This window comes from Molothrus aeneus, chromosome 19 (genome assembly GCF_037042795.1).
Source record: "Molothrus aeneus isolate 106 chromosome 19, BPBGC_Maene_1.0, whole genome shotgun sequence".
NCBI classification, from domain to species: domain Eukaryota; kingdom Metazoa; phylum Chordata; class Aves; order Passeriformes; family Icteridae; genus Molothrus; species Molothrus aeneus.
Genome location: NC_089664.1, coordinates 2,785,854 through 2,808,221, shown reverse-complemented (window position 1 = coordinate 2,808,221; position 22,368 = coordinate 2,785,854). Strand labels below are relative to the sequence as shown.

The 22,368-nt window shown below is 49.7% G+C and overlaps 1 protein-coding gene and 1 long non-coding RNA gene across 2 annotated transcripts; one reads left to right on the top strand and one right to left on the bottom strand.

Annotated features, from left to right (window-relative positions):
• Nucleotides 1-2,328: 2,328 nt before the first annotated feature.
• LOC136564794 (uncharacterized) lies at nt 2,329-5,795 on the top strand. Its single transcript, XR_010784755.1, has 3 exons — nt 2,329-2,443; nt 2,731-2,832; nt 4,873-5,795. It is a non-coding gene; the product is annotated as an uncharacterized lncRNA (long non-coding RNA).
• Nucleotides 5,796-7,048: 1,253 nt separating this feature from the next.
• TMEM268 (transmembrane protein 268) lies at nt 7,049-21,663 on the bottom strand. The gene is made up of 9 exons (XM_066563047.1): nt 21,549-21,663; nt 19,468-19,577; nt 16,499-16,606; nt 14,603-14,752; nt 13,253-13,363; nt 11,201-11,278; nt 9,906-10,091; nt 8,107-8,242; nt 7,049-7,086 (listed from the first exon to the last, which is right to left on the bottom strand). The coding sequence occupies exons 1-9, from the start codon at nt 21,646-21,648 to the stop codon at nt 7,049-7,051; spliced, it is 1,017 nt and encodes a 338-aa protein (XP_066419144.1). The 5' UTR covers nt 21,649-21,663.
• Nucleotides 21,664-22,368: the final 705 nt, after the last annotated feature.

Below are 22,368 nucleotides of genomic sequence, written 5' to 3'. Positions count from 1 at the left end.
TCTTTGTCAGTAAAATTGTGGTTTCACATCAGCACTGGGAGAAGTGCTCTGCTTTTTCCAAAATCCTGGAGCTCTGGGTGCTGTGCCACAGAAACCATGGGCTTGAGCACCCTGACACAAACCACCAAGTGCAAGGCTGAGGAAACCAAAGTCCAACCAGCCCAGATCAGTGTGTTCTTGGTGCAGAGATAGGAAGGGAAGCACTTTGCCCTGGCCAGAGGGCGAAGCAGGAGCTTTCAGAATTCATCAGACTGGGATTAACAAGCAGAGAGAAGCACAAACAGCAGCAAGGATGCACAAAAGCTGCATTTCTTCAGTAGCTGGCTTTAGTCAGGACTGAATCAGTGCTCTGGAGGTGGAATGGGGTAAAGACCCTGGAAAAACCAAGGACAATCCTCTGCCTACATTTTATCTGTTGGGATTGTCACCCCTACCTCCATCATACAATGGGTATCAGGGGTTTGAAGGTCTGACATGGGGACAGAAGGACAGTGGAAGAGGGGTTGAAACTGGATGATCTTTAACATCCCTTCCAAGCCAAACCATCCTGCAATCCTAAAGCTGTCCCTGCAGTGTTGAGAGCAGCAGCAGAGGAGAGGGAAGGTTCCTTTCCTCACCCCTGCCCCACACAAGCTCAGTGCCCACTGCAGGGACCATCTCCAGCTCAGTTTGGGATCACAGCACAAGGTTCACATTCCATACCCCAAACTCAGCTCCTTCAACGGCCACAAAGCAACACCAGCAACCCCACCAGGCATGGCCAGGTCACCTTTCATTTTCCCTCACCCAAACCTTGGAGCAGCTGCTCTGAGCCAGCTCTGAGTGCTTTCTCCTTCCTGGGAGGGGCAGGAGGTGGGCTCTTTCTCCAGGCAGCACTGACAGAACCAGAGGACACAGTCTCCAGCTGCACCAAGGGAAATACAGGTTGGATATTAGGAAAAAGTTTTTCACAGAAAGGGTGATAAATTTCTGGAATGGCTGCCCAGGGAGGTGGTGGAGTCACCATCCCTGGGTGTGTTTAAAACAAGACTGTGTTAAAAACGGGACCAGACTCCCAATACTAAAGTGATTTCAGTGTTTATTCTAAGAAAAAGAAAGGCCCAAAGCAAGGGGGCCTGGGCTGAGCAGGAGCGTTCCCGTCGAGGATGGAGCAGCGCCAGGGCTGGGGCTCTCAGCAGCGATGGCCCTGGTGGAGCAGCACAGATTCAGTGGGTCAGATCCTCCTTTTTATCCTGTTTTTTGTCCCTCTGGATTGGTTTCTGTTTGGATCCTTCATTTGCGTGAAGGCTGAAGGTGCTCGATTGGCCATTACAGTTCTGTCCAGGCTGGCTCGTGGTGCACTTTACTGAGCTGTGCTATGGTACCTCGAGTATCAGATTTCTTATAACTACCCTTTAACCCCTTTCACAGTACAATAACCAAACTAACAGTACAGGGACAGTAACAGTATTGTCCCTTCCAGAACCTTTTCCCTTGGTTAATCCCAAATCCCTCTCTTTTCTCCATGCTTGTCATTTGCAGATGTAAAACCAGAGCTACCAGCAACCCCTGAACTTAACGATCTAACAACTATTTTACAACAGTTTCTAACCTATTTTTAACAACTGGATGTGGCACTGGGTGCCATGGTTTAGATGAGGGGTTGGGGCTGGGTTGGACTCGATGGTCTTAGAGGTCTCTTCCACCCCAATGATTTTGTGAATTCTGTGAATTCCCAGTAAGAGGAATGGTGGATTTGTCTTTCCAAACAAGCTGTGGGGCTGCTGGTAGATAAAACTAGCACTAGGAGATAGAAGAAACAATGGGGAGGATTCCACTGATTGATGAATGGAAAAAGATATTTGCTTTTACAAATAAACTTTAGGTTTGCTGGTAAATGAAATTAGACATTGAGAGATGAAAGAAACAATGGGGAAGAAAAGCCCCTTAATTCTGTAAGAATTAAAAATTAAAAGGAGGGTTATACATTAGAGGGAAATCTCTGGTATCAGGTGTATTGGGAAGTCTGTACCTCTCAAGTACCTCAGAAATGGGGAAAGAGAGAAGGGAAATGTGGCTGGGAAATTGGTATAAAAAGGAGGCTGTGTCCTCCAAAAATTTGAGAGACCCCTGGGGAATGCCCCATGGCCTCTCCCTTGATTGGAATAAAGTCAAAGGACTCCTCTGTCTCCTTTTTGCACATAAACCTCTGGTGTTTGTGGGTTGATTTTCCCGACACCGGGCAGGGATCGCGGGGCAGTGCCAGGCTGAGCCCTCCCCGGGCGTTCCGGGAGCAGCATCCCCGGGGCAGGGAGCCAGGCAGGCAGGGAGGGAGGGAGGGGGGAAGGAGGAAGCCGAGCTGTTGAGTCAACGCTGCAGAGCAGCCTGCGAGGGCAGAGAGAGGCACAGCTGCAAAGGACAGATCTGCTGAGCCACGGGGAAATGGTTTGAGTAATAATCAACGGTAAGGAAACCTCTGCTTTGGGGAGAGAGCTGACAGGGGAAATACTCCGCATATTTCACAGCCTGGGCTGGTGCTGGAGGGGTTTGGAACACAGCCAGGACAACAGCAGGCACAGAAATAAGTCCCGTTTTATCCCGGGAAATCCAGGCCCTCCTTATCCCGGGAAATCCAGGCCCTCCCTCCCTCCCTGGGCTGGGGTCCTGGGCTGGGGTCCTGGGCTGGCTGGGGAGGCTGCTTTGGGGGGATGCTGATTCCCAGTGCCACAAAGGAGTCCCCTGTCCCCCCAGCCTGCCGCTATGTGGCCGGGAAGATGAGGAGCCTGTGCAGCCGGGAGCCCCGGGAGCCACCGCCCTGCCCGGCACAGGCAGCGCCCCAAAGGCAGCACCGGGGTAAGTGTGGGCTCTTTGGGGACAGGGACATGTCCCACAGCCAGCACCAGGGTAAGTGTGGGCTCTTTGGGGACATCAAAGCCAGCACCGGGGTAAGTGTGGGCTCTTTGGGGACAGGGACAGGGACGTGTCCCAAAGGCAGCACCGGGGTAAGTGTGGGCTCTTTAGGGACAGGGACATGTCCCAAAGCCAGCACCGGGGTAAGTGTGGGCTCTTTGGGGACAGGGACATCCACGTGTCCCAAAGGCAGCACCGGGTAAGTGTGGGCTCTTTGGGGACATCCACGTGTCCCAAAGCCACTGCTAGAGTAATGGGGACTCATAGGGACAGGGACATCCACATGTCCCAAAGCCCCAGCATCAGGCTAAGGGGGACTCATGGGGACATCCACATGTCCCAAAGCCACCACCAAAGTGTGGGCTCTTTGGGGACAGGGACATCCACATGTCCAAAGCCAGCACTAGGGTAGGTACAGGCTCTTTGGGGACAGGGACACCCACACACCTCATCCCAAACCTGCTGGGACAGGTGGGCAGGGCTCGCCTGGGCTCAGCCAGGGGTGAGGGCACCTCCACACTGCCCATCTGTGCTCCCAGGACTGAGCTGCAAAAGTTTCTGTTCTCCCCTGCTTTGTTTCTCCTGGCTGGTTGTGTTGTTAAATGTCATTCCAGCCCCTGGCAGAGGAGCAAACAGCAGCCTTTGGAAAAGGGGACAGACGGGCTGTGGGGTGGGATTAGGGGGACAAGAGGATGTCACCTGCTCCCACAGAGCTCTGTGTCCCTGGGACACTGTTTGTAATCCAGAACCTGCCAAACTCAGCACCATACACCGAGCTGGCAACGAGAGATCCCTGTCCTTGCTCCCAATCTTCCCTCCCTGGCCCATTTAAAGCCCATATTTGAACCACAATGGCTTTGCAGATAAAGCACAGCCCCAGTTTGGCACCAGTTTGGCATAGTGGGCACAGCAAGGACCATCCAGTCTTCCCTCCCTGGCCCTTTTAAAGCAAACATCTGAACCACAATGGCTATGCAGATATAGGAGAGCCCCAGTTTCACATGGTGGATACAGCAAGGACCACCCTGGCTCCCCTCCCTGGCCCTTTTAAAGCAAACATCTGAATCACAGTGGCTTTGCAGATAAAGCACAGCCCCAGTTTGGCACAGTGGATACAGCAAGGACCATCCAGTCTTCCTTCCCTGGCCCTTTTAAAGCAAACATCTGAACCACAATGGCTCTGCAGATAAAGCAGAGCCCCAGTTTCACATGGTGGATACAGCAAGGACCATCCTGGCTCCTCTCCCTGCCCCAGCCAAGGCATGGAAAGCTCTCCAGCATCACCTGACTGCACTGCTCAGGTGCCAGAGCTCGCTGTGAAAGTGAACTCAGCTCTGGGCAGCAGGCAGAGGGCTCTCAGCACGGCAGGGGTGTGCCCCACCCGTACTGGCTGCTCTGGTTTGGCTGAGTCACTCCTGAGCAAACATTCCCAGGCAGCTGCCCCAGGGTCACCTCCTGCCTCTGCCAGGAGCTTGGAGCTGTCCCTGGAGACTCCAGGGAAGGCTCAGGGCTGAGCCATTCCCTTCCCACTGCCCCATGAGCTGTGTGGGAGGGGAGGAAGGGGAATTGTGTGCACAGGGGGTCCTAAAACATGTCCACAATTTCACCTGCCCCTAAAGTACCAGCGGGCTCCTGATCAGGGAAGGGAAAGGGGATGTGTCCCTTCACTGCTGCCTTGATTAAGGGTGTGTGAAGGAGAAGCAGAAGGAAGGAGCAGCTGCCATCCTGCAGTGGGAGCCAGGAATTTGCAGAGGTTCCAGGAAGATCAGGGAAGATCAATGATACATCACTTGCATGTATCAGGAGAGGAATCAAACTCCTCCTTTGAGCAAAGCTGTTCAGCTCCTTTCTGCACTTAATTGCTGGGTGTTTAATTGCAATCGGGATAGCTGAGGTTTTCAGAGGACCTTGCTGTCCCTTCCAGAACCTTTCCCCTTGGCTAATCCCAAATCCCTCTCTTTTCTCCTTGTTTTTCATTCGCAGATGTAAAACCAGAGCTACCAGCACCCCCTGAAGCACCAGCCTCACTCCCCAGCAACACCAAACCCATCCAGTGCAGGTCCTGACAATAAATCCCTCATGGTCCTCCCATGAAGGCCATCAGATCCCTTCCCACTGATTTTTGCTGGATATCCTGTATCCCAAGGATTGGAAAATATCAGCAAATCCCTACTGGATCTGCTCTCAGCACAGAAGCACATTGATAGAAAATGTCCTGATCAGAGTCTCATGACCAGAATTTTCCAGTTGGCAGGGAAAAAAAAGAAGATTTCCAATGTGTATCAGAAGATCCCCAATGTGTATCAGGAGATTCCCAATGTATATCACAAGATTCCCAATGTGTATCAGAAGATCCCCAATGTGTGCCAGAAGATTCCCAGTGTGTATCAGGAGATTCCCAATGTATATCACAAGATCCCCAATGTGTATCAGAAGATTCCCAATGTGTATCAGAAAATTCCCAATGTGTATCAGAAGATTCCCAATGCATATCAGGAGATTCCCAAAGTGTATCAGAAGATTTCCAAAGATTCCCATGGCCACAGATGCTCCTGGCACCTGTGGCCATGGAACACCAGGGGAGGAGCAGGAGCCATTGCATCCTAGCAGGGAAATCGATTTTTATACTGTGAAACCAAATTATGCTGCCAGTGATGTTGGTACCAATTCAGACAATTTCCAAATCAGTTGCTGGGATGGAATAAGGAGTTTTGGAGCTCGGGTGTGTGGGAATCCCTCTCCCCATGCCTGTGCAGCACCCCCAGAGCAGAGGCTGCAGGGATGTGCCCCCAACCCTGCCCTGCCACAGAGCAATGACAGCAGAGCCCCAAACCCCACAGCTGTGGGGGGGACCCTGCCTGACCCCTCCTGTGGCAGCTGGGCCACAGTAAAGGTGGATGAAATCAGCTGGCTGGGAGTGTGGGGCTTTTTCTCCTGGAATGAGTTTGGTGTCACTGCAGTGCTTGGGATCCTGCACTGGCAGCAAGGGGGACAAGGGGATCACATTGGGGGGGCACTGATAAGGGGATTATCTGTGTTGGGGGGGTCACTGATAAGGGGATCATGTGTTGGGGGGGATCACTGATAAGGGGATTGTGCAGTGGTGGGGTCACTGATAAGGGGATCCTTTGTTGGAGGTGATTGATTAGGGGCTCTTTTGTTGAGGGGTCACTCATAAGGGAATCCTTTGTGGGGAGGTGACTGATAGGGGATGGTGTATTGGGGGCATCACTGATAAGGGGATCCTTTGGGGGAGGTCACTAATAAGGGGATCCTTTGTAGGGGGGTCACTGATAAGGGGATCCTTTGTGGAGGTGTCACTGATAAAGGGATCCTTTGTTGGGGTGGGTCACTGATAACCCTTTGTTGGGGGTCACTGATAAGGAGATCCTTTGTGGGGGTCACTTATAAGAGGATCCTTTGTTGGGGGGTCACTGATAAGAGGATCATGTGGGGAGCTCACTGATAAGAGGAGCCTTTGTTGGAGGTCACTGATAAGGGGATGGTGTGTTGGGGGGGTCGCTGATAAGGGGATCCTTTTCTGGGGGGGTCGCTGCTAAGGGGATGGTGCATTGTGGGGGTCTCTGATCAGAGGATCCTTTGTTGGGGTGGGTCACTGATAAGGGGATCCTTTGTGGACATCACTGATAAGGTGATCATTTGTTAGGGGGTGGCTGCTGAGGGGATGGTGCTGGGGCCTCAGGCAGGAGGAGATGGATCTGATGTCACCATTCCTGCTGACAGAAACAACAGGAGAAGGAGCAGAGTCATCCTGCACCATGGGAAGTGCCAAGTCCTGGTGTTCCAGGGCTCAGCCTCCTGCTGCCACCCCAGCAAACCTCTGGCCTTTGCTGGTACGGGGTTCTGTGAGGGGTGATGGTTGCTGGCAGGAGGGTTTGGACACAAACGAGTTCCAGGCTGTCCCTGGATTGTTTCTGACCCCTGGGGCAGCTCCTCCTCACTGAGCTGGTGGGCAGGATCTCTCCAAGCTGGGCAGGAGCTCTCCAAGGTGAGCAGCTTTCCTGTGTCTTTATTATTAGAGTCCAATTTCTACTCGTTCATCCAGGACAAGGAATTAGAGCTCCCTTCTCTGCCCCACAGCTCCTCCACACTGGAGTGTGGGGACAGCTCTGTTTTGGGGTTTTCCAGCCCCCTCTGGTCACCTGGACCAGCTCTGGTGGGTGTGGAGCACTGTGGAGACAACAGTCTGGTCAGTGAGAGAGAAAGCCAGAGAAGCTTTCCCATGAATTGATCTGGGAAGATTTAGGGAGGCAGAGAAAAAGAAAGGTAAACAAATGGCAAACCATCTACAGGTGGTGTTTTCAACAAGTTGTTTTCCTCCTAAGATGTTTTACCAAAGGGTGTCTTCTTAATTAGCCTATCATGAAATGCATTGATTAAATGGCCAATCAGGTCCCTCTGTATCCAACCAGGGTATAAAAGAAGGGGTTCCAATAAAGTCAGGGCTTCTGGCCTCTCAGCCTTCTGACCTGGGGTCTGTGTCTGTTGTATCAGGACACAAAATGAAAAACACACATGCTGAAACTTCTATGGTAAAAAGAAGAAAGTTTATTTCTCGACTTTGATATAGATAGAATTTCAAAAGTGACCCTGTATTGGAGGATGAAGTTGTTACTTCTCTAACAACACTGGTTAAACTAACAGTCTATCAAATTTCTCCTTTGCTAGAAAAGAATACAAAAAAAAATCATTATTGACATAAAAGTGCATGAGAAACTCCAGTACAAAAATGTAAAAATCAGAAGGCTTAGAAGACTAGGGTGACATGTATCATTCCTTGTCGAGTTGGTGAGGGTCCCCAGGATGAGGTGAGAGATGAGAATGTTCTCAGAAGGCTGATTTATTATTTTATGATATTATATTATATTAAAAGAAATTATATACTAAAACTGTACTAAAGAAAGAGAAAGGAGACACCAGAAGGCTAAAACAAGAATGAATAATAAAAACCCATGACTGACCAGAGTCTGGACACAGCTGGACTGGGATTGATCATTAAACAAAAACAATTCACATGAAACCAATCAAATAATGACCACATTCCAAAGCAGCCAAACACAGGAGAAGCAATCAGATAATTATTGTTTTAATTCTTTTCCGAGGCTTTCCAGCTTACCAGGAGAAGAAATCCTGGCGCGGGGATTTTTCAGAGAAGATGCTGGTGACGATTCCCGACTCAGGAGCAGAGCAGGGTGCTCTGGATGAACTGGCAGAGGCAGGGGACGCTGCTGTGGCCCAGGTGTCCCCCGGGGCTGGCCCGAGGCAGCCGGCCTGTCACCAGGAGCCGCACGTAGCACGCGCTGAAGATCACCAGGAGCTGCTGGGCCATGGCCTGCAGGGAGCAAGGGAGCTGCCAGAGCACTGTGTCACCCTGCCCCACAGGTGATTTGGTGTGGGGCCACTGAGATGAGTGATGGGAAATGACCCTGGCTCATCCCAGGCTGCAGGGGCTGAGGGAGGAGCACTGGCTCCTCTCTGCTTCCCCTTTAGCTTGGGCTTTTGTCTTAGCCCACAGTCTGCTGGCTTCAAACCAGCCACTGCTTTAAAACGTAGAACTCAGGTTTACAAGTGTGGAATTCAGGTTTTTCAGGGTTTCCTCCTCCTTCTGGCTTCAAACCAAGCACTGGTTGTAAACCTGGTTTCAAACCAGCCACTGGTTTAAAACGTGGAATTCAGGTTTACAAGTGTAGAATTCAGGTTTTTCAGGGTTTCCTCCTCATGGTTTCAAACTTGTCACTGGTTTCAAACCAGCCACTGGTTTAAAATGTGGAATTCAGGTTTATAAATATGGAATTCAGGTTTTTCAGGGTTTCCTCCTCCTTCTGGCTTCAAACCAACCACTGGTTGTAAACCTGGCTTCAAATCAGCCACTGGTTTTAAACCAGCCATTGGTTTAAAATGTGGAATTCAGGTTCACAAATGTGGAATTCAGAATTTTCAGGGTTTCCTCCTCCTCCTGTCCTCAAATCAGGCACTGGTTTGAAACTGGCTTCAAACCAGGCACTGGGCTGTGCTATTTGGTCCTGGCTGTCCTGAGCACCCTGAGGGCATCACCTGCCTCAGCTCTGCTCCCTGGGAGCCCATGCCAGCATCCTCAGGGATGGCAGGGGAGGCATGGAGAGATTCCTTCCTTAAGCAGCCCCTCCCAGCTGTGCTTTGTGCACTTCAGCCCCCAGCACTGCCTCCAGGCCCTGGCAGCCCACATCACTCACCTGCAGGGGACACAGGTAAGGGACACTGGGGACAGCCTGGGCACACGGGCAGCTCCTGCCCCGAGCCCTGGATTTGCTGGGCTGGAGGTGGGCAAGGACAGAGACCTGGCCCAGGTCCCCTTGTGGCCACAGTGCTGGCACTCTGTCCCCACAGGGGGTGACACCAAGCTGGCCTGCAGGTGGCCCTGGGGACCTGCCCACTCTGTCCCTGCCTCCTCGGGCTTGTTTTGGCCTGTAGACAGCCAGAGAGCCTCGACCTGCAGGGATGTCACCTGTACTGAATTCACTTAGGGACAGTGACAGGAAAACTGCAAAATAAATCAGAATCATCCCTTTGGTAGCTCCGTGCTGAGCAGGAATCAGGGCACATTTGTTGCTCAGCGTGGCACAAGTCTTTGAAGGCACTTTCCATGGAGGAGACAAAGGCTGGGCTCATCCATGGCTCAGCTCAGCCTGGGCAGGGGCATCAGGTCCCTGGGGAGAGGTTTTCTTCCAAACAGGACCTTTGGGACCAGCAAGGAAAAGCCCAGTCCATGAATTCCTCAAGGATTATCCCCAGCTGCTCAGACAGCTTTGAATTCAGGTTTACAAACCTGGAATTCAGGTTTTTAAGGGTTTCCTCCTCCTCCTCCTGGCAGCACCAGGATTGGAGAAGGTCTGTGTGGGCTTCCAGGTGCTTCTGCTGGAGAAAAAAGTGAGGTCCCCCATGGCTGGGATGAGTTTTGGAGCTGAGATGCCTCGGGGGTGATTTGGTACCTCTATAAAGGGGATATTTCTCCTCACCTGGGGTGGACCCTCGGGGATGAGGTGCAGGAGCTCACTGCAGGTCACAGGATCTTTATTCAGGGTCACCCCTCTGGATAAAAGAGGGGATTCTTCACATGGAGCCTCCTCCTCCAGCCCCAGCTCGGGCTGAGCTGCCACATCCATGACCACACAGAGCTTGTTCAGCCTGTGCCTCAAGCCTGCCTGGAAGAGAAGGAGATTTTGGGGCTCTCCAAAGGCAGGCAGCAGTGCTGTCCTGTGGAGAGCCTTTACAGGGCACCATTTGTCCTTGCATGGTTTTTATTCCTGGAATTTCCCACCCCAGGCAGCAGTGGTGTCCTGAGCACAGCCTTTACAGGGCACCATTTATCCCTGCATGGATTTAAATCCTAGGATTTCCCACCCCAGGCAGCAGTGGTGTCTTGAGGACAGAGTTTAAAAGGTACAAATTTCTCTTTTTTTGCACATTTTTCACTCCTGGGGTTTCCCATGCCATGGGCTGTGCCCAGCACTTGGAGCTGGGTGTCCCTGGCATGGCCTGGCTGCCCTCAGCTGCCAGTGGCTGCTCTCAGCACCACAGACACAGCCTGGCATGGAGAATCCTGTCTTTAAAACCAGAGTTCTCTCATCCCCTGTGTGAATCCAGGAACTGCTGCCCACCCCTGAGCTGCAGCTTTCAGGGAGATGAGCAGCCTGGAGATTTCAGAGGGCTCTCACCCCTCACCATACAAAAGCAGTTCAGTGGATATTTACACACCCACAGAGAGCAAAACATTTTCTGAAGGCCAAGAGGACAAAATGTTTATATAATTAACTGAATGCAGCAATTCCTGCTCCTCCAGGCTATCCCACTTTTTCCAGGAGGACAGCTCAAGGTGGCAGCTGTTCCAAGGTGTGCCACATGCTTCCAAAATTTGCCTTTCATTCCTGATGACTTTCCATCATTAAAGCTGCACTGTTAATTATCCAGACACACATATTCCACAGGGTCTGGACAAATTCCTGCTGAACTGGGCAGGGACAGGTGCACTTTATTCACCTTCCAGTCTGCCCAGCTCCCAGTGCACAGCAGGACACTCAAACAGCTCCATCCCAGGCCAAAACAAGCCCGAGGAGGCAGGGACAGAGTGGGCAGGTCCCCAGGGCCACCTGCAGGCCAGCTTGGTGTCACCCCCTGTGGGGACAGAGTGCCAGCACTGTGGCCACAAGGGGACCTGGGCCAGGTCTCTGTCCTTGCCCACCTCCAGCCCAGCAAATCCAGGGCTCGGGGCAGGAGCTGCCCGTGTGCCCAGGCTGTCCCCAGTGTCCCTTACCTGTGTCCCCTGCAGGTGAGTGATGTGGGCTGCCAGGGCCTGGAGGCAGTGCTGGGGGCTGAAGTGCACAAAGCACAGCTGGCAGGGGCTGCTTAAGGAAGGAATCTCTCCATGCCTCCCCTGCCATCCCTGAGGATGCTGGCATGGGCTCCCAGGGAGCAGAGCTGAGGCAGGTGATGCCCTCAGGGTGCTCAGGACAGCCAGGACCAAATAGCACAGCCCAGTGCCTGGTTTGAAGCCAGTTTCAAACCAGTGCCTGATTTGAGGACAGGAGGAGGAGGAAACCCTGAAAATTCTGAATTCCACATTTGTGAACTTGAATTCCACATTTGTGAACCTGAATTCCACATTTTAAACCAATGGCTGGTTTAAAACCAGCGGCTGGTTTGAAGCCAGGTTTACAACCAGTGGCTGGTTTGAAGCCATGAGGAGAGGAAACTGAAAAACCTGAATTCCACATTTTAAACCAGTGGCTGGTTTGAAACCAGTGGCTGGTTTGAAGCCAGGAGGAGGAGGAAACCCTGAAAAACCTGAATTCCACACTTGTAAACCTGAATTCCACCTTTTAAACCAGTGGCTGTTTTGAAGCCAGCAGACTGTGGGCTAAGACAAAAGCCCAAGCTAAAGGGGAAGCAGAGAGCAGCCAGTGCTCCTCCCTCAGCCTCTGCAGCCTGGGATGAGCCAGGGTCATTTCCCATCACTCATCTCAGTGGCCCCACACCCTCAGCTGCCCTAGACCCCTTCCTGCTGCCTCACTTTGTTTCTAGGGATTCACTCCACTGATTTTTTACAAAATTGCCCATTCTCAGTGCTGCTCTGAGGACACTTCTGAGAAGAGTTTTCCAAGAGCAGGGTGTTGGGGATGTGAGTCCTGCCAGCTCTGAGGCAGCCAGAGCTCTGTCCTTGTGCATCTGCCAGCAGCACAGGGATGCAGGAAAAATATAAAATCCAGAGGGTTAAAATGGATCTGACATTGGAGCAGACAGAGCCACTGTAAATCTCTGGGTTATTTGCTGCTCTCAGGCAGTTTTGGGACAGGTAGGTCAAGGTGAAGGTTCCCTGGATTAGTCCTCTAATGGACTATGATGGCCTGTAAAAATGTGGGATTCAGGTTTACAAATGTGGGATTCAGGTTTACAAATGTGGGATTCAGGTTTACAAATGTAGAATTCAGGTTTACAAATGTGGGATTCAGGTTTACAAATGTAGAATTCAGGTTTACAAATGTGGGATTCAGGTTTACAAATGTAGAATTCAGGTTACAAATGTGGGATTCAGATATACACATGTAGAATTCAGGTTTTTCAGGGTTTCCTCTCCTCCTGAATGACTTTGCCCTCCTGCAGTGTTCCCGGTCCCCTTCCCTGCTTCACCCTGGCTTCTCTCTCCATTTGTATTTCAAGCCTCTCTCTGTGTCTCTCTCACCTTCCTTTAACACCTTCAGGGAGCCTTAAAACTCTCTTCATTCCCCTAAATCCCTGTCTAGTGAAGAAAAATAATCTCTGAAAAGGAGCAAATGAGCCCAAGGATGGAGATTTTGTTTTTCTCCATGTTAGAGTTTTTGGGAGACTGTTTGGTTTTCTCCCTCTTGGTTTTTTTAGCAGTTTTTGTTTGGGTTTTTTTTTGTTCTTGTGTTTTGTTTTGGTTTGGGGTTTTTTTTGCCATAGGAACTTTGCTATCCCTCTGCCTATAGGCAGAACCATCAGTGTCACATCATTATAACACATTTTTAGGAATAATTGTCTGCCCTAATGAATCCCACGTCAATCATTTAGACTCATTATTTCCAATCACCTTTGGGCATATCTCAATCCCCACTTACAGGAGAAATAAAAACATCCCAATTCCTCTCCCACAGGAGACAAAGAAGATCCTAGGAATGCCACCCTCTGGATCACAGCATCAATAAAAATTGATGTTGTGATAAATTGAAACAGATCATTGATATAATTGATAAATGTCTCCAGCAAGAGAGATCTGACCAATTATCCCTCCTGACCAATTCCCACTAATTCCCTGACCAATTCCCTGACCAATTCCCACCAAGGATACTTGTAGGATGTTGTGTGGCCCGTCCAGGACATCTGTAATCCCCAGGATTATGCTGTGTTTGAGAAAGATTTCATTGACAGCTGCCAGCCTCACATCTGTGTTCACGTTTAGCTGTTAAAGAATGCAAGGAAAAATAACACAATCCACAGCAAAAGTCTACAAAGTGCAGCTGGATAATCCCAAATACTGCAATTCTGAAAGGAGAACAGTGGGATTGATTTCCAGTGTCATGATCTCCCTTCCACCCCCCAGCAATCTCCTTTCCTGAACCTCTGTGAACCCCCACATTTGCCTGGTTTCCTCTTGGAAGAATCATTTGCTCCAAATCCCCCTCTGGATTTTGAATCAAGACTTTCCAATATTATTCTTCAGCCAAATAAATGGTGCCAGTGATGCCAGAGGCAGCAGGGAATGCCAGGAGGAATCATCAGGAGCAGGGCAGGAGCCAGAGCTGCCGTGGGAGCACAATCCACCCTCTGCAAGGGTTGGTCTGCAGGGTGACCCTGCTGTGGCCTCTCAGTGCTCAAAGAAGCTCCAGGAGAGCTGGAGAGGGACTGGGGACAAGGGATGGCTTTGTTCCTGTTTGGCACAGGGAGAAGCTGGGCTGGAGGGGAGGGATTGTCCAGTCTGGGCTGCCTGGGAAGGTCCTGCCAGGAGCAGCCACCAAAGCACGAGTGGGTTTTAAGGTTTGGGTTTTCCCAACAGGTTGTTTGGCTGGATATTGAGGGACTGATATCCATGCCCAGCCTGGAGACAGGAAAGCTCCAGGGAGAGCTCAGAGCCCTTGCAGGGCCTAAAGGGGCTCCAGGAGAGCTGGAGAGGGACTGGGGACAAGGGATGGAGGGACAGCACACAGGGAATGGCTCCCACTGCCAGAGGGCAGGGCTGGATGGGATATTGGGAATTGGGAATTGTTCCCTGGGAGGGTGGGCAGGCCCTGGCACAGGGTGCCCAGAGCAGCTGGGGCTGCCCCTGGATCCCTGGCAGTGCCCAAGGCCAGGCTGGGCAGGGCTGGGAGCAGCCTGGGACAGTGGGAGGTGTCCCTGCCATGGCAGGGCTGGGATGGGATGAGCTTTAAGGTGCCTTTTAACCCAAACCAGGCTGGGATTCTCTAACCCTCTGATCTCCAGCAGCAGGAGGTCTGAGCCAGCCTGAGCAGCTCCAACACTTCCCTTTCAAGCATTCCAGCCCTCCCTTGGCTGCAGAACATCCCTTGCCTTCCCTGAGTGTTGTAAAATTCTTCCCTCTTCCCTGGATCATTGTTTTCTCTGCCTGCAGCTAGGGAATGCCCCAGCAGGAAGAATCCTGCTCCCCTCTCTCCACATCCCCACTCCTGGAGCCTCCTCTCACCTTCCTCTGGTGCCCATCAATGACCAGGATCACCAGGACAGTGAGAGCCAGGGCCACCAGTGTCACCAGCACGCCAGCCCCCCAGGAGTGGCCCAGGGAACACAGCTGGAGGGTGGAGTAAAGGTTTGTCCAGAGAGAGATGTAGAATACCTGGGGAAAAACAGAGAGGCTGGTGAGAGTCACAAACCCATGAAAGTGAGAAAAGTCACAGGAAGAAGGAAATAACAGTCCCTTCTCCCTTATAAATTAGGTCCCAAGAGATTTTTCACAGGGTGAAAAAGGACAAAACTTCTTTCCAATAATAAATAGAGGAAAGAAAGGATTGGAAGGACTGAGTGAGCCCTAGTTTATTTTAAAAGATCACCACTCACCAAAGACAAAGAGTGAATTATTTATGATGATTCATCCCTAGGAAGGATTTCAACTGAGTGCTTCCATTTAGATGAGGAATGCACTCACTGAGGCATATTGATAATAATTCTCAGAGTGCCTGGATTTAGAAAGTTCCTATTTCAAGGTGGTGCAGAGACCACTCCATTACAGTAATGTTCAACCAGGGGGCACTGACACAGGCTAAAGGGGTGGGTTAAAGGCAGGGAAAACTGGATTCCTTCACCAACAGAGCATGGATTTGAGCAGGAGATTGCCTAGGAGCAGGTCTGACATGTAGGGCACAGCCTCATCTCATAATGACAAAACTCAGGTGCACCAAACCCCTCAAAACTGATCATTGAACATTCACAGTATCAGTGAAAGGAGAAGATTTGCATAATGGCTATTAAAAAAAAAAAAAAAGGAATTAAAGATTTGGATTTGATCACACCCTCAGCACACTGCAATGCACCAGCCTCACAGCAGATGCTCATGGTTGGGTCTCTGGAGAAGTTTCTTTCACCAGAAGAAGATAAACAAGACCAAAAGTTGACTGATTCGTTGGTCTAAATTAGCATGAGGACCAGAATGCCTTCAGATCCTTAAAATCAAGTTCTAAACCAAACCTGCTGTAGGTGCTGTCACCTCAGCAAGTGCTGGTCACCCATGGACAGCCTGGGTAGAGACAAGACACCAGACTTTGGTGGGACTCCACCAACAGGGTGGAGAGAGAGCCCTGCCCTCCATCTGCAGCAATTCTGTGAGCTGGAATGTCAGAATTCAGGACATCCCTCTGCCTGTCCTGGATTGCTCCAGCCCCTGCCAGGGGGCTCAGAGACCCTGGCACAGAGCCCAAGACCCCTGTGCCTTTGATTATGACCCATGGAAAAAATTACCAACCTTATATGAGGATCTGCAAGCCACAAAAGTCCAAGTAGAATAATAGTTAGTTTGTTGCAGGGTGAAAAATAGATTTTTTGGGGGTTTCTAGTATGGGGGTTCAGGAGGCAAGATGGAGGGATCTGGGCATGTCCAGCCTTTCTACTTCTTCTTCTTGGCCTCCATCTTCTGCTGTGATGGTGGCACTTTTGGATTGGTTTGGAGTAGAAGCTCACTGTCTAGCACAGGTGATAGGTATTAGGAAGTTATTGTAAATAATGTACACGTAGTTTTTAGTATAAAAAGATAACCCCACCCTGGGGGCAGGCAGAGTGCCTGGACTGTCCTGCTGAACAGACCTCGACAGGCCAGAGAAAGAATTTTATAGATAAGAAACAATAAACAACCTTGAGAATGAGAATAGAGGAGTTCTGACTCCTTCTTTGACTGCTGGGCTGGGAAAAGAGAATTTCTAATGCATCGTGGGGTCATCCTGACCAGCAGAAGTCCCGAGATTGGAATTGCCAAGAGAACCCACCAGGAATGTGTCAGAACTGGGATTTGTTGCTCAGCCCAGCCCAGCCCCGCTCCCTCCCTGGGCACAAGAACCCGGGTGCCAGGCTGGGCAGCCTGCAGTGCCCTCACCATGGCCATGGCAATCTGGCAGCCCCTGGAGCTGTAGAACAGGTACCGCCTCACTTGGGGGCTCAGCACACCCTCCTGGATCAGCCTCCTCCATGGATCAATGGGCACCTGCAGGAACAAACACAGAACCACAGCCAGCCTCCAGCGTGGGCTCCAGCCCCAGCAGAGCCAGCTGGGCAAAGCTCGTGGGTGCTGTGGCTCAGTAAAGGAGGATGTTGTGCAAGAGCCTGAGATGAGGGATGGGAGACATCAGGCAGCTCTTCAAAATGCTGTTTATTGTATACAAAATACTGTTTACTGTATATTACAGCTCTGCAAAATGCTGTTTACTGTATATTACAGCTTTCCAAGAGGCTGTTTATTATATACAGAATGATGTTTATTGTATATTACAACTCTTCAAAATGCTGCTTATTGTATATTACAGCTGTTCAAAAGGCTGTTTACTATATACAAAATGCTGTTTATTGTATATTACAGCTCTTCAAAATGCTCCTTATTGTATACAAAATGCCGTTTATTGTATACAAAATGCTGTTTACTGTATATTACAGCTCTGCAAAATGCTGTTTATTGTATATTACAACTCTTCAAAATGCTCCTTATTGTATACAAAATACTGTTTATTGTATACAAAATGCTGTTTACTGTATATTACAGCTTTCCAAGAAGCTGTTTATTATATACAAAATGCTGTTTATTGTATATTACAGCTCTTCAAAATGCTGCTTATTGTATATTACAGCTGTTCAAAAGGCTGTTTACTATATACAAAATGCTGCTTACTGTATATTACAGCTCTTCAAAATGCTGCTTATTGTATATTACAGCTCTTCAAAATGCTGTTTATTGTACAGAAGATGTTACAGCAGCCATGGGTCGTGGGTAACAGAGCCACGCCTAAAGCTGCCAGCTACAGCTATAGGAAAACCTGAAGCCCCTTTAGTTCTGAATTAAAATACTATTTTATATTATATGTTATATTATATTTATTTATATTTTAATAGAAAGAAAATTATATATTAGAAAAAGATATATATTATATAAAGAAAATGATAAATATCTTTCTTTGCTGAGCATCTTAATACATAATAACCAATCATCATCATATACAACATCTTTACTACTGCCTATAGCCTATCACAACTATCATTACCATATTGCAGTCATTACTATCCAACCACATGAGTTAGTATGGTACAGTTTAAGCTTAAAGTTGTTTGTTTTTCTGTTTTCCTGCAGTGGAAAATTCTTAAACCTTTTTTCTGTGGCAGCAGCTCTCTGGCCACAGAGAGAAACACAACTTTCCCAGGCCTTTCTGGGGAAGGCTGTGAGAAGATCAGAGAAAAGAATGAGAAACAATTCTCAACCTGCTGCACCTGTTGTTGTGCACATGTGGAATGTGCTATGGAGATTTGTTTACCCAAGGGTGGTTTCTAAATTGGCCACTGGTGATGGTGTTTGGATTGAAGGACCAATTAGGTCCAGGTGTATCATACCTGTCTATAAAAGCAATGGTTTCTTAATAATGCTATATATAATAAAGAGATTGATCAGCCTTCTGTGAATCATGGAGTCAATGCTAATTTTACCCAGCTGGGGGCCACTGAAATGACATTTTTCTACCTGCCACATCAGCGTGTTTGTTTGCCCGTGGTATCTTCTTCTTTTCCTAAGACCTATTTCTGCTTGGAAAAAAACATCTTTTTTGTTTGTGGTCAACATATCCTTTGCTCTAGTCATAAAACCTCCTTCCAGCTCAACTTAACCTTTGCTTTTTTTAGTTGATCACTAAGACTGGCTCAGCAATCCTCAATTTAGACATCTGTTATTCTTCTATATCAAAACTTGCTCCCATCTCTATTCTGCTCTCAGGTTCTACATTCAGAGATCTTTTTGCCAAGCACACATAGCTGTGAAATTTTCTTGTCAAACTTTCATCTTTCCCAACAATGCAGAACACATTTTATGGTGCAAAAAAAAAAAAAAAAAAGGATCCATCCCAGTTTATTTCTCACATCCCCTTTTATAGGGTTTTTTAGGAACATCCCCTGTCTACCCCTAATTGGTCAGTAACAAGTTGTTATTCTGTATGGGTTGGTCACTCCAACCCTCGGTGTCTACATGTTTGTGAGAGATAGTTTTCATTTTTCTATCTAACAGAGTAAACACAGTTTATATATGTGGCTAACGTTTATCACAGCCCTAGAGCTCTTTCTCAGGGAAAGCAGGTTGTTTTCCACAGTCCTAGAGCTCTTTTCTTAGGGAAAACAAGATGTTTTTCACTGCTGCAGGACTCTGTTCTCACCAAGAGCTGTCAGCTTTCTCATGGCTTGTTGGCTCAAGTCAGGATTTGGTTTGTAGGCCTTTGGCCTGCTGTTTCACTGTGAGAAATGAATTTATAGAAAATTTTTAAAGTTTTATAGAAGGTTTACATAATGCACACTGCAACCCATAGTATAAAATCTGTGTCTAAATTTTTCTACAAATTCATTTCTCACATTTCACTACAACTCCTCATGGGGCACTGCAACCCAAATGTGTGTCCCAGAGCTGCCTCCCACAGGGAGCACCTCCAGTCCCACCCACAGAGCTGCCACAGACCCAAAATTGTGTTCCTGCCTCAGCTGCAGTGAGTAAAACCTGCCTGGGAAGAGCGGGGACAGTCACAAGGGAAGAAAATGCCTTTTTGTGATGAAGGACAAGACAAGTCAGATGTCCCAGGGATGTTCTGCCCCATCAGAGTGAATTTTAAGCAAAATTCACTCCAAACTACCTTCAAAGAGTTTCTTCACAGAATTTAAGCCAAGTTCATCCCAGTTGACTCCAGCCCACGGGGAATTGAGTGAAGTTGGGCTGAAACAAGCAACTCTCAAACCAAAAAAAAAAAAAACCCAAAGCCATCTGGGCCGTGGGTGTAAATGCAAATTATGCAAATCCAGCTGGAATTAACTCCCAGGGGAGCTCACCTGGATGCCAAGGGACTGCAGTTTGTCAGCACAAAGGTCCATGTCAAAGGAGGAGCTGGGGCAGGTGTTGTCCATGCTGAGCACCAGCAGCACCTGGCCTTGATGGGGTTCTGCAAGAGCCCAAAAGAGCCATGAGCACAGCACTGCTGGGGTTTTATCCCAAAGCCAGGCAGCACCTGGCAAAGGGGAGCCTGAGAATACAAACCACCCTGGTGTGGCTTAAACTGATCTAGAATCTCCTCCTTGGCCATTGCTAAGGAGCTCTGCAAGCAGCCTGAGACCCCCTGGAAGGAAACAGGAGTGAGCAGCCAGAGATAACATGAGATAACAGATGCTCTGATCTGCAGCACAACCATGTCCTGCCTCAGCAACCCCTGACTGGAAGTGTGGAGGTGAAACAGCAGGCCAAAGGCCTACCAACCAAATCCTGACACAAGCAACTTGTTTTCCACAGTCTTAGAGCTCTTTCTCGGGGAAAACGAGTTGTTTTATGAGCTGGAATTGCCAAGAGAACCCACCAGAAATGTGTTAGAACCAGGATTTGTGCCCTGCTCTCCCCCCCCGGGCACAAGAACCCAGTGCCAGGCTGGGCAGCCTGTGGTGCCCTCACTGTGGCCATGGCCATCTGGAAGCCTCTGGAGCTGTAGAAAAAACAGTTTTTGCTTTCTCAAAAACCAGTTTTGGCTTTCTGATGGCTTCTGTTGGCTCGAGTCAGGATTTGGTCTGTAGAACTTTGGCCTGCTGTTTCACCACCACATGGAAGGACAGTGGGCTCAGCTGCTTGGTGGTGCTGAGGCTCACTGCTCTCTTGGAGACCCCCACCACCATAAAAACCAACTTGAGCCATGAATTCAAGTGTTTTCCAGCAATCCCTTTGCTTGGGAATGTGGCAGGGCTGCCCTGGAGCACCCCAGACCCTCCAGGAGCGTGGCTCTGCTCAAGGCTCTTCCAGTGTCAGCTTGGGCCAGGATCACAGATGCATCCCAGACTCAAGTCAGGAGCCTAAAGAGTGTGAGGACAGCCTGTCCTAGATTTGAGGAGCAGCACAGGAGAGCTGTGATCTCCAGGCAGCCCATCTGGCACCCACCTAGAGCTTACACAAGCTGTGCTACAGAGACAGGAAGAGTTTGGGCCTAAGGAAGTGGCTGGTTCAGCTGAGATCCTGCTTCACTGAAAGGTTTCACCGAAATTTCCTTCCCCTTTGCAGCTCCAGGGTCAGCCAGGTGTCCCTGGGCTGCTCCTGGGGACATTTAGAGCAAAAATTGACCCTGCTGGAGGCTGTGGGGGCTGTGAGTGACCAGCCATCCATGGCTCTGCCCGAGGGCTCCCAAACCCTGTCCAGCCTAGCCTTGGGCACTGCCAGGGATCCAGGGGCAGCCCCAGCTGCTCTGGGCACCCTGTGCCAGGGCCTGCCCGCCCTGACAGCCAGGAATTCCTTCTCAATATCCAATCTAAACCTACTCTATGTCAGTTTGCAGCCATTCCCCCTTGTCCTGGCACTCCAGGCCCTTGGCCAGTCTCTCTCCATCTTTCCTGGAGCCCCTCCAGGCCCTGCAAGGCCACACTGAGGTCCCCCCAAAGCTTCTCCTGTGCAGGTGAACAATCCCAGCTGTCCCAGCCTCTCCTCCCAGCAGAGCTGCTCCATCCTCTGATCCCCCTGGTGCCTCCTCTGGATCTCTGCAGCAGCTCCAGCTCCTGCCTGTGCTGGGCCAGGGCTGGGGCAGCTCTGCAGGTGGGGTCTCACCTGAGCACAGGGCACAGGGCACAATCCCCCCTGCCCTGCTGCCTCAGCACAGGTCAAGTTTCCCAAAGGTTTCTCAGCTTCAGAGGCCAAGAGGAGAGGCCTTGCAGGGACTGTTTTTCTATAGGTTGATTTGTTCATTCCTGCATATCAGGCATTAAAAAAAAAACCCCAAAGTATCTCCATCCCCTTCCCAAAGTGCTGAAACATCCACAGTGTTTTGGTACCTTCACAAGTGAGATGCTGTTAAAGAGCATCTTTGGTAAAATCTGTCAGTGGTTATTTTAAGGACACTGAGCTCAGATCTGCCTCTCCCTTTAGCAATGAGCTGCTCCCTTACCTGGCACCCACTGCAGGGCTCCTTCTTTGACATCACTCTTGCTGTACAGGAGGGAGGATCTATTTTTCTCATTTCCACCAGTCTGGCTTTTCTGGGCCATGCTGAAGGTGTGTCCCCTTGAAGGATTCTGTGTTTTCTGGTCAGAAATTCAGCATTTCTCTCTCTAATTCAGCATTTGTGTCTCTCCCTGCTGGGAAGCACCAAGCAGCCCCACAGCAGCTGAGTGGGGAGCAGACTGTGAAGCCCTCACTCCCACTGCTGCCTTCCTGGCCATCCTGCTTCCCATGAACCACGAGGCATTTTTTAGCCCTGAAAAGAGAAAAAGAACATCCCAAATCTTGCAGAGACAGCAAATAAAGGATAACAACAGAGAGTCTGCTCCTGGGGGATGTCAGCACCTGGTGTTGGCCAGTGTGAGCTCAGTACACACTGACTCACTTTTTATGGTTGGTTTTTGTTAAGAGGTGGAAAAGTTATCCTTAAATATTCCTTAAATTATCCTGACATCCATCAGCATTCACATTTTGCAAGCAATTAGCAAGGAACAGTCAGGGTTTCTCCTTGCCAAACCTCTTTGCCATCACCTCCAGAATGAGCTGGAGCTGGTGGAAATGCCCCTCCCTGGAAGTGACATTTCTGCTCAGTGACACGGGGACAGATCCTCACCACAGGATGGGAGACGTGCAGATGAGGCAGAAAAATGCATCTGCTGAAGGCAGAGTCAAGCAGGAGCTCCCACCCACAGCAGGGAAGCCTTTGAGGGTCTCTGCTTTCCCTTCTCCTCTGCTTTCCTTTCCCATCTCCTCTCTTTTCTCTCTCC

Coding starts and splice junctions, on each gene's coding strand:
- TMEM268 (XM_066563047.1), bottom strand. CDS start 21,648: ATGGCCCAGAAAAGCCAGACTGGTGGAAATGAGAAAAATAGATCCTCC. Junction 8,243..9,905: donor TCCCCGAGGGTCCACCCCAG/GTGAGGAGAAAT, acceptor TGCTCCCTGCAG/GCCATGGCCCAGCAGCTCCT. Junction 7,087..8,106: donor CCTCTGCCAGTTCATCCAGA/GCACCCTGCTCT, acceptor AGACTGTTGTCT/CCACAGTGCTCCACACCCAC.